Here is an 18,020-nt window from a genome sequence, read left to right as displayed (position 1 = left end):
CACACACACACACACACACACACACACACACACACACACACCAAAAAAATAAAAACTGGGGAGCAGGGAGTGCAAAAAGCCCCAAGTCGAGACCTGTTTCTTTTAGAAAGTTTGACAACCAATTTAATAACAATGGCTAAGCTTTTTGTTTTCTGATTTCTCATTTTCAAAAGCATAGATTTTGACCAAAATGACAATTTTTAAGTATTTCATTTTGATTGTATAAAATGGATTTGAATTTCTATAGGGGTGAAAAAAAAATCCCGCAACTGTATAAAATCCGTCCCCACCACCGATGCCAGCAGCGGCTTCTGCAGGTGCTCGCCAGCCCCGTCCCTGCCACCGACACAGACTCGGGATGCACCAGGTGCCCATGGGCATGAGGACATACCCAGAGAGTTTACAAAATCATCTGAACAGGGGGACCAGCAAATACAAATGTAATCAAAGCGTGGTATCTTTGTGAGTATATGTGTAGGCACATGCGTCCATATGTACACAGCAGATGGGTGTGCGTCGCATGTGACTTGCTTTACCTACCTTTAAGTGTAAGTGTCCCCTTTACACAACTCTTCTTGCCTGCTAAAGCTGAATGAGCTTATTATATAAAATATCACTCTCCTCGAGGCAAAACCAATCATCACTTGGACAAGTTGATTTTGCACTTGAACTACTCTATTTTGAGGGCAATTTTGAAAAGGGTCAATGTGGGCATGGGTGTGCATTAGCCTTCTCAGCAGGCTCTGCTGGGAACCAGAGTGCCTGTCTCAATTCAGCACGAGCAGAGCACCAAAGGAGAGCATTTCTTTAGTGGTTTAGTGCAATCTGCCTAACACCATTCCCTGAAGGAAACCACTGTGAAACGTTTTGAGACGATCGCTTGCTGACATCTAGTGTTAGTTTCTAGCATTGCCAGCTAAAGAATAGTCTCTCTATCCCACCCACCCTCCAATGAGGAGTCCTCACCCTCTCCCACACCCCAATATTCAAGCAATGAGTCTTTTTTAACCTGTCCTTGAGTGGCAGAGCATTGGCAGTGCCTTTGCCCGTACCGATGGCATGTCTAGGCCAGGAGTGGCCAAACTGTGGTGTAAGTCCCACAAGTGGCACAAGTAGCCTCTATGTGTGCTAATGGGCAGACTGGGGGGGTGGGGAGGAGGTGGGGGACAGGCTGCATGGTGGCACATAGGGCAAGAAGCAGAAAGCAGAGCAGCAGCTTGGGCAAAGAGAACAGGGCAGGACACAGAAAGCAGAAAAGCAGATCAGGCAGGGGAAGGGTACTGGAGTGGCACTTCGGGCTCATTCGCAGTACACCTGCCAAAACATTTGGCCCCTGCTGTCATAGGGCATTGGCAGCATTTTGGATCTGGTGTCTTCCATCGTGGGTAAGGGTTTGAAGCGGTGATTTTGGAGGGTCCTGTGGCTGAGGGATGTCTCTGAACATGGGGGACTGGACTTGATGGCCTGGGAGGCTCCCTCCAGCCCTGTGTGTTTGGAGGACAGCTCCGAGATAAGCAAATAAGCAATTCCTAAAGTGAGCACCTCTCTCCAGCTATGTGTTTCATTAACTGACCGTCCAAGCGTGGGGCACGGCAGCTCAAGTCAGTCGCCGTCGCTGGGCCCAGCATTTCACAGGGAGCGTCACAGATGGCCACAGAAGTGTTTTCTGGAGAGAGTCCAGTCCCATGCAGGCGAATAGCTCCTCCACCCAGGCAGCCTTGCCAATGAACAGAGAAAGGGATTTGAGATGTTGCTTTGGGACAGGCTGATAATGAGACCAGTGTTGGTTTGCTTGAATAGTTGGAAATAGGAGGGGGGTTTTGGAGGGCAGGTCAAAGCGGTCACATTATGCTTCCCTGAACGCGGGTGGACCCAGGGTTGTGTAATCCCACCCAGGATATTCCTTCAGTACAGCCTACCTGGAAAACCCATTAGGCTGACTTCTCTTACCTTAATAGACTAGATGTTTTTTATAATTGATGTCCTCTCTCCCCCGAGCTACAAATACAGGCTGCGGAGGCCTCTGTCACTGCAGAATCTGGAGAAAGGAGTCTATATCCCCGTACTTACCAAAGTTGTTGTGTACAGATGTGACAGCAAGCCGAGAGATGAATGTCAGGTCTGAAGAAGCCCAGCCTCTCAGGAGATCATGGCCGATGATGTGGTACTTTCCAGCAGGAAGCTGGGGAGCCAAACACTGCAAAGTGGTACGATTGCCATTGACACTGGTGCATGGGGAATCGCCAACAGACACCCTCATGCTTTCCACTGCCGTAATGCCTGACACCTTCACAGTTAAAAGGAGACCCACCCCAGGCAGAAGGGAAAGGAAAGCTGGGGTAAACTCTTCTCTGTAGCTTATTTCTCCCAGGGGATAGGACAGGCTGTTGACTTCTAGCCATAAAGCCTTGGTCCCGTGGCCCGGAGGCACAGTGCATTGGATCACATTATACGTGGCACGTGTAATGAGGCAGGGATGGTTCCCAATGATAACGGAGGGCTGGCTTCTTCCCTGAAATGCAGCCCCTTCTATGGTGAGATGGCCTCCGCCGTTGCCACCAAAATGTTGGGGGTAAAACCTGAGCACATAAGGAGCAATGCTGACAATGTGAGAGCCCCTCCTGAAGCAAGCTTGCCCACGCCGGCTGTTGGGCATGGAAAGAGTATGCTCCCCGGCATAAACACTGGCTGCCCGGCACCTGACGCTGGTCTCATTCCAGTGGGTTACATGGCAAGGGGCCTGGTCACCCATGCAGACCACAGGTTCATCAGTAGCCCAAACTAATCTCTGTCCACGGAGCATCACGTCGGTGAATGTCCCATTGATCTCCCAGGTCACCGCATCCACGCTCGGGGTCCACTCTTCCCGAAGGTGGAGGGTGCAGTTTGCGAGGCAGATGCTGCTGATCCCATTGACAGTCACTGTGATGTTAAGAACCGGATATGCCTCAGGCAACTGCCAGGCACCCAGAGACTGATCCCTTGGAAGAAGAGTGCAGAGGATCATGTTGTAAACAGAGCTCTTGATTTCACATGAGTAGCTACCCCCCAGGCTTACTCGAACTGAATTTCTCTGGGAGGTTAAACCAAAGCCAAATATGGTGAGCACGAGCCCACCACAAGCCGATCCTTGTGAAGGAAATACAGTGCTTATCTGTGGGGTTACTCTAACGTCCTGCAGGCTTGCTGTCAGGTTGGCATAGCCCAGCTGCTTCTGGAGCACCCTGATGGGGTATATCCCCGGCTCCAGACTGCTCAAAGGCAAGGAGCACTGAGAAAACATGGTAGACTCGTTGGTAGGTTGAGACATGAGCTCACATGCTGAGTCTCCCAGCTTAGCTAGTGAGTTGGTTACATTTAATCCGTGTATACCCAGATGCAGGCTGCCATTCCTCATCTCCACTTCCACAGCAGAAACTCCTGGCGTCGAAGCCATTTGGTAATTAAAGGCAATGTTCCCGCTTTGCAAACTCAAGGAGGGGGTACGTGTAGTTGATCTATTGCCAATGAACACGAGCACCTGAGCAGAGATGTCCTGTGACTGTACATGAGACGAGCCAGCAGCAGGTGGAGTCCGGCACCAAATTGCCTCTTCCATCAAGTGGGTCACATCACAGGTTTGCCTGTCTATAGTGACTGAAACTAAAGCTGGGTTTGGGCTAAAGCCTATTCCAGAGATGGTCAGCAGTGTTCCCCCTAGGGGTAAAGATAAATGACATACAGTTAATGCCAGGGTATCTTAGGTGTCCATGGCTGCCATGAAGCATGCCTGGATCTATAGGCAATCACAGACCTTGTTTAAGCTGATGGTTTAAACAGCAGCAGTTAAGCTCCTTTACGATCTCAGGTAGCAAGAATCAATGGAAGTCACCACTCAGATTGAGGGCTGCTACTGGGCCAACCAGCAACTAATTTATATAGGCGGCAGGGTTTCCTGGAGAATGGATTGCAAATGCAAGGTCTTGGGCATTGATTGGTTGGGTGCATCAAGCAGAAAATGACTGGAAAGCAGAGAGAAAGCCAACACAGAACTTGAAATGTCTATGGCAGGCATGACCAGAGAAGCTCAAGAAGGAAGTAGGGCTGGTTCTTCAAAATTAGTCATTTTTCCCTGGGATCTTTTCGCCCAATCCTTGCACTCCAGCTACATATTCCTGGGGCATGGATTTACCTTGGGCTCCCCCTGCCTCTAGGGCAGAGTGGCATGAAGTCACTCTCTTGGGAGATGATAATCTAATGTCACATGGGGGTGGAGAAATGCCACATTGCAGCCCTTCTACAACCTTCTACAATTTCATCGCCAAAATTAACTCCTGATGCTGTGGGGCCACCAGTTGGACATCTCTGCCTTAAGGCATTTGGCAAGTAGGTCAACAAGGTCTTGATTTGGAAACTGCCCCATTACCGTGTTGTTAGTAGGGAGGACATGACTGCTGATAATTTATCCAAAGTATTTGCCACATGGGAGACCAGGGTTCAACTCCCAGACGTGCATATCACCACACCATCGAGGCACTAAACGTCTGGACTTGGTCTGGCCTTTGGATTCTGTCTCAATGGTCTAAATGGGGGGTGCAAGGTCTGAACAGCCTCCACGCCTCCATATTCCTCCCTAGGCATACATATGAAAGGTCCTGGTGACCTTTCAAGCATACACCATGATCCAATAGGATCAATAGCTGCCCACCAAACTCCCCAGGAGTCCTATGTTCATACTTTAGTTGCTAGCACATGCTATGACCCATGCTCCCATTTCATTACTCCTAGTGGCCCCCAGGCTAGCAAGATTAACCCAGAATGGGTTTGCTAGCATGTGCTCCGCTTGCATCTTCATTTTGCTGTGCTGATTATTCAGAGTTTGCAAAGGATTCTTTAGCAAGATATGCCCATATATTGTCAATTGAGGGCAGCCTGCCATGAAACCAAGGAGCCATGTCCACATGGCTGGGATAAAACCAAGAAGATTTCCAGTACCCTTATCTTTCAGACATGGGTGGACTCTATGTCTATCCTGATCCAGTCAACCTCCAGTTGATTCAAAGCAGTGTGGGTTATGCAGCAGTTTGTAGTGACTGTGGGATCTACAAGGACTTGGCCATGGCCTATAGATTATTCACTAGTTCCTCCTGAGCAATAGAAACCCTTCAAGTCTTCCTGGAAAGATCTGCTCATGATTTCAAACATATTTTGCCACAAGGTCAATAAATATCAGGTGCTTCTAGAAAAAAAGGAATTTGGAAGTAGGAAGATTTGGCCAAATTCCCTGCTTAGCAAGCTGCCTCTGGGGCATCTCCATCACCTTCACTCATGTATTTAATCTCTAGCTAGACTGCAAGTACTTTGAGGGAGGGGCTGTGAATCCACTTTTAGCTGCAAATTGCCTGGAGAGCTGCCAGAGCTAAAAATAATCACATTTTTCTCGAACCTTGAATTTCCTCCCCAAATATAATTACGCTTCTGCAACTCATGATTTTTTTCTTTTTAACATGACTCACTCTTCCAAGCTGATTGACTTCATTATACGTCAGGTCTCAGAGCTGATTAATGAGAGGTAATCAACCTGATCAATCATATTTTATAGAGTGCCAAATATTAGCTGAGCAATCATCACAAAGCCTCTGTATCATTATTCCTAGAAAAAGAGTAAGCATTTTGGATGAGGGCTTACAGGTGAAAGCATGGCAGACCTAGGATGAGCTCACACTCATTTGGGGAAGGGAGACCTGAGTTCTGGGTCCTTCTCCAGGCCACATCTGGAGTCCTGTGTCCAGGTTTGGGCCCCCCGCTACAGAAAGGATGTGGAAAAATTGGAGAGAGTCCAGTGGCAGGCAACAAAACTTTGAAGGGGCTAAGGGACATGACTTCTGAGGAAAGGCGGAGGGAACTGGGCTTCTGGGTGCCTGTAGACATGCAGGGACACTGCGCCAATGCACTGTAATTACAGCATGCTGGAGCAGACTCAATTAATCAAATCTGCTGGAGCATGCTAATTAGCATATTGAATATTAGGGATGCAGCAACCACTGCATCTCATTTATTCAATGTCCCCATGCTTCAAAATGGTGGCGGGGGGGCTTTAACTAAAGCTTCTCAAACATGCTTTAGTTAAAGTGACCCTGATGCCACTTTGAAGCATGGGGATGCTGACACATAAGACACTAAGGGCACTTTAATTAGAGTGGTTCTCAGAACTGCTCTAATTAAAGCAACTCTCCCCGCACCGGAGCACAGGTAAAGACACCCATTTAGTCTGGAGAAGAGAAGACTGATGGAGATTTAATAGCATCCTTTAACTCCCTGAAGGGTGGATCCAAAGAGGATGGAGCTGGACTGTTCTCAGCGGGGGCAGATGACAGAACAAGGCGCAATGGGCTGTAGTTGCAGCAAGGGAAGTTGAGCTTAGATATTAGGAGGAATTTTCTCATGTGGAGGGTACTAAAGTACTGGAACAGGCTACCCAGCAAGCTTGTGCACTCTCCATCCTTGGAGGTTTTTAAGCCCCTGATAGACAAAGCTTTGGGGATGGTATAGTTGGAGACAGTCCTGCTTTGAGCAAGCATTTGGCTTAGATGACGTCCCAAGGTCCCTCCCAACCCTACTTTTCTATGATTCCCTGGACTGCATCTTGTCCAGCGGCTGTTTCCTGTGAAACCCCAAAACCATCCAGAAAGCAGGGTCTGAAAGGTCTTCCCCTTCCCAAATGAATGCTCTAACCCCTAGCTTATAGCATCACACTCTGTCTCGAGTCACATTAGGAGTCCAGGCACTTTTCACAGGGTTCTGGATTCCCTCCCCAGGGACTAAGTCTCTTATTGGGTCAGGTCCTTAGGTCTGATCTTGAAAGATTTGCACAGGTCTTCAGCCCTTGGGACCCTTCAAGCATGCCCACACCATCTCCTCAGCCAAACCAAGCATGTCACTGAGACCAGTGCATCCTCTCTCATGCACTAGGCATGTCTGTGCACACAAGTCTGCAGATTGGAGCAGCCCTGAGCATTGCCAGGGTGCGAGCTCAAGCATTGTACTCTACAATTGGTGTAGGCCCAGCTGCTCACAAGTGGACAGAGCTGGTATCTTGGTGGCATGCCTGGTCTGGCTGAGGAGGTAATGTCGACATCCCACTTATGCATATACAAAGCCAATAGTATATATAGTAACCCAGCTTGCTCCTGGGTTGGCCAGCCAGTCCGAACCTGCGTTAGCCAGCCAGTCCGAACCCCTCACACATTTCCAGAGACTCCTCAGCAGGCTGCTGCTGCTTGTCAGTACAAGTGGGCATAATGAGGGGTCATGCATTTAAATGCCCCATCAATTAAACTAATGTGAAACTGGACACCCTGCCTCGTCCTGCAGGGGAGATCGTGTCCTTGATCCCTTGGTGACCTCCGTAAGTGGTTCCAGATGCCCTGATATTTACCCAGGAAAGAGCCACAGCAAGGCTTTATGCTGAAGATCTCAGAGATGTACTGGATTAAGGGCTCGACCCTGCAAAACATGCACAGTGCTGGATTAGTCTTTTGCTTTTTCCTTTTATGCCCTGTATTTTAATTTCTTCTCTTCTGTACAGATAGGAATTGAAAATGTCTACCGTGCTTCTCCTCCTCTGCCCAGTGGCATCTAATAAGTCATTAGGATTCCAGGGAACAAATATTCTTTCCCCTTTAGAGCCCAACTGTATAAGTAGCCGGCCAGGGTCACACTATACAACAGAAAGGCTTTCCTTTCTGCATACGAATGGTGCTGCTTCAAAAAGCACTCCCAGCAACCCATGCTTGAGAATTTGGCTCAGCAGTCAAACGAAAGGAAAAAAAAGAGGGGAGGGGGCGAATAATCCTTCTGGCCTAACACATCAGTTCATCCTATTTCCAGGCTTTGTTTTCCTTTCTTTTGAAAAATATTTTAAAATGTAATACAGCTAAATTTGTTCCTGGGATGTCACAGAAAAAAGGGGAAAAAATGAATATTTTGTTTTAAAAAAAAAATCTCAGAATAAAGCATTTTAACTCCTCCAAATATTTTCTTCCCTTTTTCGTGAAGTGAGTTATTTTTATTTCTTCCTGGAGAAACATTTCACTACATTTGACCCAACCCATGACTTCTGTTTGCCCAGAAATTGCATCACTCAAAGAATACATGTTTTGCCTGAATAATTTCACGCCATCCTATTAGTGACTTCAGCAGGATGTAAGCATGGAGTTTAGATGTTTTGCTGACCAGGTGTTCACTCCTGAATTAGGGCCTTGATCATTATTATCAACGCTTGCAACAAATTGTAGATCTCTCTGTGAGCAAGTTTCTCTTTGAGCTTATGTTGTCTTTTGCTTTATCATTAACCCTAAAATCTTTCCTACTGGAAATGTTTCTTAAAATCAATGACCGGATTGTCTTACCCATTTGAGCCAATAAGGATGTCATTGAGGATGACAGAAACATTGTACCATCCAGCTGCCAGACCAGGCAGCACTACATCCAAACCACGGGCTGTTTTTCCTAGGATGTCTGCTGCAGCGTCCCCAATCTGGACCTTGACATCCGAACCAGTGTAAGCTGCAAATGATGACAAACCAATCTGGAGCATCTGACCGCCTACGGAGGGAAGAATCGATGAAGCAATGAATCGAGCTGGTTGTTTACTCCGGGTTCAGTGATCACAAACAGGATTCAGAAAGAGAAAGGAAGTTCGTCTGCATGCAAGAAACAGTGGCAGGACACGTTTCTGCCCTACGTTGGCTAGACGGCCACTCTGAGATATGGAAGTGTCTGTGTCCATGGCCCGATCATTCTTCAGCCTCCCTAATATTCAACCCAGTCCTCTATTATCACAGGCAGCCATGTCATATCATCCCTTTCATAAGCTGAGCAATATACCATTAACAGTCTCCCGGGGCATACAAATCCCTAAGGGGATCTCCTATTCCCTCCTCCTATCTAGGAAGAACTATTCTTGAATAACTTTACACATATGGGAGCACTTATCCTGGAATAAAGGATTGATCTTAACCAACTCTGAAAGTGTAATAAGCTAAACTGGAAAAAAAGTAACTGTTATTCCAGAATAAAATAGGCCAGGCATGCAGTTAGTCAGGACAGTTATGGCTTTGGCACTTTTAATTCACATGAACATTTCAGTGTGGACAAGCAGTTGAAGCAGTTGAGATCCTTTATTGGCCAAACCTACTTGACTAATAAATGCAGCCCTCTCCCCAGCAAATACTAATCCCATTAACATGGCACATGCTCCACCCACCATTACCATAGCAGCTTGTCTTCAAGGTGGGACTTTCATAAATTTTGCTCAAAAGAAAAGCCACTCTATTAAATGAAGCAAATGTGCTCATTTCCTCAGGGCATGGCCACACCAACCTGTTCCCCCAGTGCAAGCTAAGGTGTGCGCACCTGCTGAGATGCAGCCGTTCCAGTTATTCCTTGTGTGCACACACTTACCCCATGGTAAATGTGAGGTATCTTAGCCCTGTAGGAAAATGGGGTTAGCTACCTTGGGATAAGAGTATGTACTAGACTGCAATGGGGGAGTAGCTGACAAACTATAAGTTCCCCCCCCCACCAGCCCCTCTTGAGTAGAGCCGAAAGCAGGCACTTGCCAATTCTGCACACGGCAAGAGTCAAATAAAGTTTGAAACTTTGAAAGCCTGTGAAGTCGAATATATTAATAACGTGAACTCTTTGGACTCTTGGTCAATTGTCAGCTTAATCCTGGATGCCTGGAAGGCATCAGTGTAATTTATTTATTCTTTTTATTATATAGGAGGAAAATTATATTAAAAGCCGAAGCCGCTGAGTTCTGAATAGAAGATTGAACTCGGCACTGCTGCCATTCAGCGAACTCTATAACATTAAGGAATTCCATGCACCTGTGCTGCCCAGGGCTAGAAAAATCTCCCCTTGGTGTTATCGTATCTGAATAATATTCAGATGATAAAGGACACGTCCCCTTATTTATGCATTCTGGAGTATTAGAAAATGACACGGCTACTGGGGAATGGAACAGAAACTCTGTGCGTGCAGTCCCAGCTCTGCTTTTACATTGGCACAAAAGCCGGGGATGCTGGTGAGCCAAGGGGCAGCTTTATTAAGGTGCATTGTAGAGGCATGGGGGGAGGCCAGAAGGACAGGCGGCAAAAGAAAGGAAAGGAGAGTAGCAAGCATGCAGGATGGAGTAGAAAGACGGAGGCCTTTTCCTCTTTCCCCAGACTCAAACAGTCTTCACCGCCGTCCCATGCCTCTGAAATGACCTTTTTTCCCATCAAGCAGGGGTCAGCAACCTTTCACAAACACAAAGAATACATCTCCGTATGCCAGGGGTGGCAGTTAATAGAGGTGGCCATTTGATGGCATATTCTGGGGTTGGCAGGCCAGAAAAAATTTCTTCACAGACTAGGTCTGGCCCCCCAGGCAGCAGGTTGCTGACCCCTGCCATAAATCTGAAGAACGTGGATTCAGATTTTGCTGTTGACCCACAGGCTACTAGCACCTCGCCTCCCATCTGCACTCCTGGGATGAGACCCCCCACACCACAGGCTCCTCTGGGCCAGCCTCAGAGGGTGAGGTCCTGCTAACAGCTAGCCTTATAGTTACTTCTGTCCATTTTATGTGGAAGGTGCTTGGTGAGGAGCAGTTGTATAAAAGATGAAGATTAAAAATTGGCTGGCTTGGGTGCTGAAGACTTCTGTTTATCTGCAGGACAAGAAGCTTATGGGCAATTGGAAGGCAAGTTTGGCCCCACTATTATAAGGTCCTGTGCTCTGAATTTGGGCCGCCTTGAGGGACATTAGGGCAGTTCAGTCTTTGTGGGCCATTTCCATCTCTCCATGTCTAAAAGCACCAAAAAAGGGACAATTTTAGTGGCAGCCATATACCTTTGGGCAACCATCCATGTTAGGCCAAAGCCAAACGCTCGTCTCTCTTGGCAATGAGTCTTGTTCACTACCCAACAGGTCTAGCCTGAAACCAGCACCCTAGGAATAAAAGGTCAATGTGCCATCACCTATCTCTGCACATTTTAGCCAGCCAGTCCATTTGTATTGCCTTCCTTACTGATGGCACTATCCGATGATATACTCCTTAAACTCCACGTCCATCTGCGTTTTAAGGAGACCATAAGCCATTCACCTGCTATGCTGCTTCTGTTCCTGCTCAGTGCTACAATAGCTGGATTTAAAGAAGGGTCGTAGATAAACACGTTGGCGAATACAGTAGACTGGCACCCAGCAATCAGTGTCACGTGGACATTAAAGTCTTCCTCACCCTGAAAATAGAGTTGAAAATAAAACAACAATGCAAGTATGTGCCATTACAAATTACATTTTTCATACATCTCCCAGCCCCAACAGGGAAGAGTAAAAACATACATTGTCTGACCTGAGTTTTTTCAATTACCGAACCATCTATATAATGAAGCAGAATGAAAGATGGGCTACAGCAAGCTGCAAACATGTATGTTCATCACTGCCATCTTTTGAAGTGCATGCAAGAGAGACGGTGTTGCCTTTAACAGGGAAATATCAGCTCTAAAACGATCACAGCTGATGAGCTACATAGGAGCCTTAAAGGGATAGGGACACATGAACTAGAACCAATGGGGCACATCTACACATGCACTACTGCACATCTATACATGCGCTAGACTAATTTTCTGCATAGCAAAGGGTCACCATCTACACATGTGTGGCAATTAGGCCAGTGTAAACTAATTTACTGCACCGTTGGATAGTCAGACACAAGTACTATCTGACAGTGCAGTAAATTCCTGAACTTAAGTGTATATGTAGACAGTGATAAGGCTGGCTGGGGCACCAGGGTGCTTCAGCGTGGAGCTAGCTGGCAAGCAGCCCCCACACTGAAGCACCCTTGTACCCCAGCCAGCCGCTCCACAGCATGTGGAGCCCAGCTTGAGCAGCTCTGGACTGGCTGGCTGACCCCCTGGCTCCCCTACCAGACAGGGCTGCTCCCACTGGGCTCCATATGTTGCACACAAATAAACTCCGGGGCTAATTGCTCTGGAGATTTTTGCTCCCAGGTGCACATTCAAATGGCGTGCCCAGGGGCAAAAAACTCCAGAGCAATAAGCTCCAGATTGTATTCATGTGCATTAACTGCACATGTAGGCACACCCACACTCTACAAGTTTAAAACTCAATTCTTTACACGCAGTGTTTAGCTGCAATCTGGTGTCTCCCGCCATGGATTTGTGGCAGCAGGTGATCACACAGACACTGATATTTTACACTGTGCCTCATAAACAAAGAAAACCATGGGTACGGGACATATAATACAAGAGAGAGAGGACTGTATGGACCTTTCCAACCTTTCAGCAAACTGATTTGCCCCCAGAAGGAAAAGCAGAAAATGTGGTTTCTCACCCGAGAAGGAACTTCACATTCAATTCTCATTGAGTTGCTGTTATTGGTATTAACTGGGCACACCTGGGATCCAAACAATACCAGACTTATCCCATCGAAACCAGTACCTCTGAGGATCACTGGGCAGCCTCCTATAAAACCAGCATTAGTTACATCAGCAATACAAAAAATGACCCTTTATTTATGGGGCAGCACTATACAGCGTTCTCTCTACTGGTTAATGGGTCCGCATGGAGGACAAGAGATGTGGGTCCTACCCATAAACTCTGTGGCTGACTTGCTTTTGGCCAAGTTACTTCAACTCTTCATGCTGCAGGTTTCTCTCCTGTTGAAACCTGTAGACTATATAACCTGCAGGGACGTCCATACAAGCAAAGAGACCTTTTTTGACAACAGACTTGTTTTAGCTGGCAAGCCCTGCGCTGTGATCTTGGCCCAGAAAAGGTCCCCAACTCAGGCATGACACAAGCAAAGAAATAGAAGTACCAGGAATGAAAATGAACCTTCCCCGCAGGTGCCTCACAGTTCAAATATCTACCATGCCCCCTGCTGTAAAAACAGCCTGTAGCATGTGTCCAGGAACTTCAGGTTAGAAAGGAGCCCAGGCAGGGTTTGAACTACAGCAGGGTGCCAGGAAGAAAGTCACAGAAGACTGAAAGTACTGAGTGACCTCAACTTTCATTTAGGCCAGGGAGAGATGAGGAACTTCAACACTGCTCAGGATCATGCCAAAAGCAAGAGGGAGGCAGACCTGAAACTTGGCTATTTGTGATACTCAGTTCTATTGCAAATACATATAATCTGACCAGGAGAGTCCTGAGCCCAAGCAAGAGTGACCAGCAATGCTCTGGGTGAGAAAACGGGATGTCTTTTGATATATTTTGCACCTGTCCTTTTCTCCAGCCATTATTTTTATCAATCAAAATAAAAGGGCCTTGGCAGGTGGCAAGTTTATTTTTGAATGATGCTGCCCTTCTCCCTCTGCTTTTTTGGGCACCGTCCCCTCTCTCCCAAGTTTCTTTTCAAAACAGCAAAACTTTGGAATCCACCGCTGAAAAGTATAAAGGAGGTCAAGCACTTAGCACAATCCAACAAAAATGTAGCTCTTTATATGAATTATGAGAATATCCATCATTACATAGGATGTAATAAATAACTCACAATGAGCACAGACCCTCGTGCTCCAGAGCGTGACCACGTGCTAACTAACAGGGGTCAAGAAGAAATATTTTGTCCAGGAAAAAGCCATTCCAGACCTTACAGAAGGTTTTTCATACCTTCTCTGAAGCATCTGTCACTGGCCACGTTTAAAGCAATCCAAACAAGTCAGTTCAGATAAATCACTAGAGCCATAGTATTTTTAAACCAGGAGAGACTCTGAGGTAAGCTGAAATTATGCAGCTAATGTTAGGTGGTAAGGGACATTTTAGGCCACTTTGGTAATTTTATATCTAACTCCCTCCTGAACAACTCATCTTGCCTTTCCAAGCATGCTCAGAAAGTATGCTCGGTAGTGAACCTCCTCCCCAGGGAAGACAAAGGCTGTGCAATTCCCTGCAACATCAGTCACTGGATAAAAAACAATTAGAGATTATTAAACAGAGGAGATGGGGAGAGAAAGCTCTCCCGTTTTAGCCCAGTGGCTTAGTAACAGCACTTACCCAGGGAGCGGGTGAACCAGTTTCTCGGCTCCCTCAACCAGAGGGGTTTGAACCTACATCTCCCCTTCCCCAGCAAAGTGTCCAAACCATTGAATGATTGGGCTAAGGGGAGTGGGGGCTTCTTCTGCCACCACAACCATTTTGGGGAGGGGAGTCAGACATGGCTGAGATGAAGGAACAGGACCTAAAATCTACATAAGCAGCCTACAGTACCACTTGCATGGCTGACCATTAGCCAAGCGCTACTAGCTCAGCTAATGGTAGAGCTGGATTTGAACCTGAGTGCTTAAAAAGTGACATGCTATTCATTCCTGGTAAGGCAATTCCTATATTCTGCACCTTGATGAGGAAGAAATGTTATATACATAGATATAGGTATATACAGATATATGTCAGGGTGACAATATTTGGATTTTTGGGGAGCATTGAATCTGCAGCTGAATAAAGGCATGACCTGTGGCCTAGCAAAAGCTGCTGACCACAAGGCAGAATGATATCTAAGCCATCCATTTGCTTATGCTAAGTAATTATCTTAACTGTGTTAACCATTTTTTGAGAAAAAAGCAGCCAGTAAGTCTGTGTGCTATGAACCAGCTACAGTGAGGAACAAAATAAGATACAGGGGCCCAAAAAAGGTGGAAGATGGTACAACCTTAGACAGAAAAACAGACTGGAATGTGAAAAACAGCATGTAATTGGTAACAAAATCCGAGATAAACATATGCAAAAAGGTGAATGGTGATTGGTGAAGAAGCCTCCAGAAGCTTCCAGGTTTTGGTCAAAGTCCACCCATTGACTGAAGAGCAAGAGTCAAGGTCTTAGACATGCACTCATAGCAAAAAGGCATGTAAATGAGTAAAATGTATAGGCAATTCTGTGCTAATGAAGAAAACAGTAAACAGAGGCAGAGCTTGAGACAGGAGGAGAAATGGGTGGAACAGAAGGAGGGATGTAGGTGGAGTGAATGTTAATGAGTATAAACCAAAGTGTATAAATGTGGGAAAAAACTATTGTTCAGTGCTGCTCCCTGTGTTCACGGGCTGTGTCTGTAAGGGAGCTCGCCCGAGGCTGTCTCCATTCTGAATAAAGCTGTTGCGAGCAATGTGTGCTGGTGTTTGCTCCCTGCCTCCACTGGCTAATAAGTATCAGGATCCATGGGCAATTGGACCGTCATCTCCCTAGTCGCTGGGCGCTGTATGGAGTCCAGGTCTAACAATAGATAGATAGATAGATAGATAGATAGATATGTAGCATAAACCATAATGGGGTTCCAAAGGGAGATCTATCTATCTATTGACAGAGAGATAGGGAGATAGAGATTGACATATATATATAGAGAGAGAGAGATCTATATCTACCTCTCTATTGATAGATAGATAGATAGATAGATAGATAGATAGATAGATCTTCCTTTGGAACCCCATTACAGTTGATGCTACATGAGACATTGCTACAGAGCAACACGAGATAGTCCCCAGCTTCACCTTTCCAAAAGGTCAAATTTTCTGAGCCGGCAACAATGGGAAGACATTTTTACATTGAATTTTGTGGTAGCTCTTCTATCAACATCCCCAATGAAATGTAACCCAATTGTGTGCATTTTGTAAAGATGAACATCAGAGACTTTCATATCTACACCCATATGAAATGAAATAATCTATGAGTGCCTTCTGTGAGAATTGAAGAGAGGTATTTTAAATGGAAGGAATTAAAACCACAGATGGAAGCTGTAATTCTTTCCAATTATAAATGTTCAAAGCATATGTAAAGTAGGATAATAATATACTTGCTTGCTTTTTAATGAAAGAAAGATCACTGTAATTGAGATGGGAGATGGGTTGTTGGAAGAAAATCAAGGCCAAAAAATTGTACCTGCTTTTTTTAATGATCTACAGCAGTAGTTGCCAACCTTCCCCTTATCATGACCCCTGTTAAAAGTTTCAGGACTTCCATCCCACCTAGCCATAAAAAGGGAGGGTGGTTGTGATCTCCTGGAATGTACTTGCAACTCAGGTTAAGAACCTACAATTCACAGGAAGAGAGCCTGCATCTCCACCAGATGGAGGACATGGACAACCTCTTGAAAAACAGGGCCTCCTAGATCCACACCCTTCCTGATTTATGACTATGTAAACCACCTCCTTCCCCATAGGAGGCATCACCAGCCACTTCCTCTCTCACTAGCACTAGAATTCCTTGGGGTGACTCCAGACACCCTTGCAATGAGGGAGACAACGCTTTTTTAGCTGAAAATATCCTCCCGCCACCCCCAAAAAATGAACTGCGCTCCATAAGGCAACATACCTAGCCAGCCCTCTCCTAGACAGATGGGTCCCACTAAAATCGCTGTGCACTGGTGCTAAAAAACACACCCCATCATGTTAAAGATATTCAGGTTAGAGCTTGCTGTGCATTCAGACCTACCAATCTCTGAAGCTCTCGATGGTTCAACAGCTACCAGCTTTGGCTCAATTCTCAGATAGATGTCCCCACCTGTGCTAGCATTGAGTGCAAAGCCATAGGGTCTCACCAGTAACATAATCCAATACAGTCCTACTGGTAGCATCTTCATCTGGCAAACTAAATCAGTTTGGTTTGAAGCAGTGACATTGCAGGTTGTGTCATTCACCAATATCCTCAGTGCCTGATGGTCCGCAGTGAAGCCAGATCCTCTGATAAAAACCTTGGTGTGGAGTCTGTCATCTGAAAGATGAACCCAACCAAACTGAAAACGTGCTTCTAAGTTTCAATACCCAAGTCTGCCTACAAAGAACAGCAGTGAAGCTGCTTTTGCCCGTCCTTCTATACCTAAGCATTCACAACATACACACCACTATAATTATCTGAGCACCCAACATTACCACAACAGAATAAAAAGCATCCCATTATTGTATTGCACTCCCCTATCTGTGTATATCAACTTTCTCTTTTTTCTTATACATTTATTGTGCATTTGTTGAGACTGTGGCTGTAGTTCTGTTCCATTTGTACAGCGACTCACACTGCATGTCCCAGAATGCAACGTGGAATTCCAAGCTCTGTGCCATGCATTATAGGAGACTCATGATCCAAAGGAAAACTAGGGATATTACTTCCACACTACAACTTCCATGAAGCAGTATGCCCACCTTGGAGTCCATTTTATTAAATTAATTGAAATATTTGGATTTGGGGGATTTCAACTGGTTCTTTTACCCACACATTTCTAAACAGAAAACTTTACACAGTTCCAAATATTTTTGGTTTGTTTGGAATTTACTGTTTCACTGACAAAAAAATCTGAAGTTTGTCAAATTTGGGGTGGAGCTTATGTGACAAGGCCTGCTTCTCCATCACAGCATGCACTGTACTGTGGAATACAAATAACAGTCTGAATGGCCGCACTTCATACAATCATTACAAAAGTACACACAAGTTGCCTGAGCTGCAAAGCACTGGAGGATCATATGTTGGACATATGGAAACAAGGGGACTAAAACAATAGACTTCAGGCCTAAATCCAGATGTGAAACTCCTAAAGTTCATTTTTTATTCTTCAGATCTATAGCTTGATTGCAGCTCACTACAGAATTCAGATTCATGGTTGGATTTGACCCCTCAGCTTCCAAAGCTCTAGATCAAGGGTGGGCAATTATTTTGGTTGGAGGGCCACTTACTAAGTTTTGGCAAGCCATTAAGGGCCACATGACAGGAAGTCAGGGGCAGATAAATATTAATTTTCCAAATTTTTAGGGGCCCCACAGGCTGGATAGAACGGCCTGGTGGGCTGCATCCGGCCCCACGGGCCACATTTTGCCCACCCTTGCTCTAGGGTGTCCAGTTGCAAGGCAGTTGTTTGGAGCTCTGTAAGAGGCCCCTTCCCCATTACTGGGAGGCAGCCCAGGGTCTGCTGGCCACCCCAGCCCCTTGAACAGACTTAATGGCAACAAGGGACCTCCCACCACAGGTACATACAGCAATTGGCAGGCCTGGGGCAGAA

General features: G+C 46.0%; 1 protein-coding gene across 13 annotated transcripts in view; it reads right to left on the bottom strand.

Annotated features, from left to right (window-relative positions):
• The window catches only part of PKHD1 (polycystic kidney and hepatic disease 1 (autosomal recessive)), a 484,191-nt gene that overhangs the window by 373,976 nt on the left and 92,195 nt on the right, over positions 1-18,020 (bottom strand). For all 13 annotated transcript variants that reach the window (XM_019520930.1, XM_019520934.1, XM_019520940.1 and 10 more), the window contains 7 exons: positions 16,466-16,744; positions 12,381-12,511; positions 11,131-11,266; positions 8,391-8,586; positions 7,418-7,485; positions 2,071-3,696; positions 1,574-1,717 (listed from right to left, as the gene is read on the bottom strand). In XM_019520930.1, coding sequence (XP_019376475.1) covers positions 1,574-1,717; positions 2,071-3,696; positions 7,418-7,485; positions 8,391-8,586; positions 11,131-11,266; positions 12,381-12,511; positions 16,466-16,744 — 2,580 coding nt within the window. The remainder of the gene's footprint in view (positions 1-1,573; positions 1,718-2,070; positions 3,697-7,417; positions 7,486-8,390; positions 8,587-11,130; positions 11,267-12,380; positions 12,512-16,465; positions 16,745-18,020) is intronic.

This window comes from Gavialis gangeticus, unplaced genomic scaffold (genome assembly GCF_001723915.1).
Source record: "Gavialis gangeticus isolate Ggan-Ray unplaced genomic scaffold, GavGan_comp1, whole genome shotgun sequence".
NCBI classification, from domain to species: domain Eukaryota; kingdom Metazoa; phylum Chordata; order Crocodylia; family Gavialidae; genus Gavialis; species Gavialis gangeticus.
Note: the sequence above shows the minus strand (reverse complement) of the source record. Positions and strands in the feature narration are given on the sequence as shown.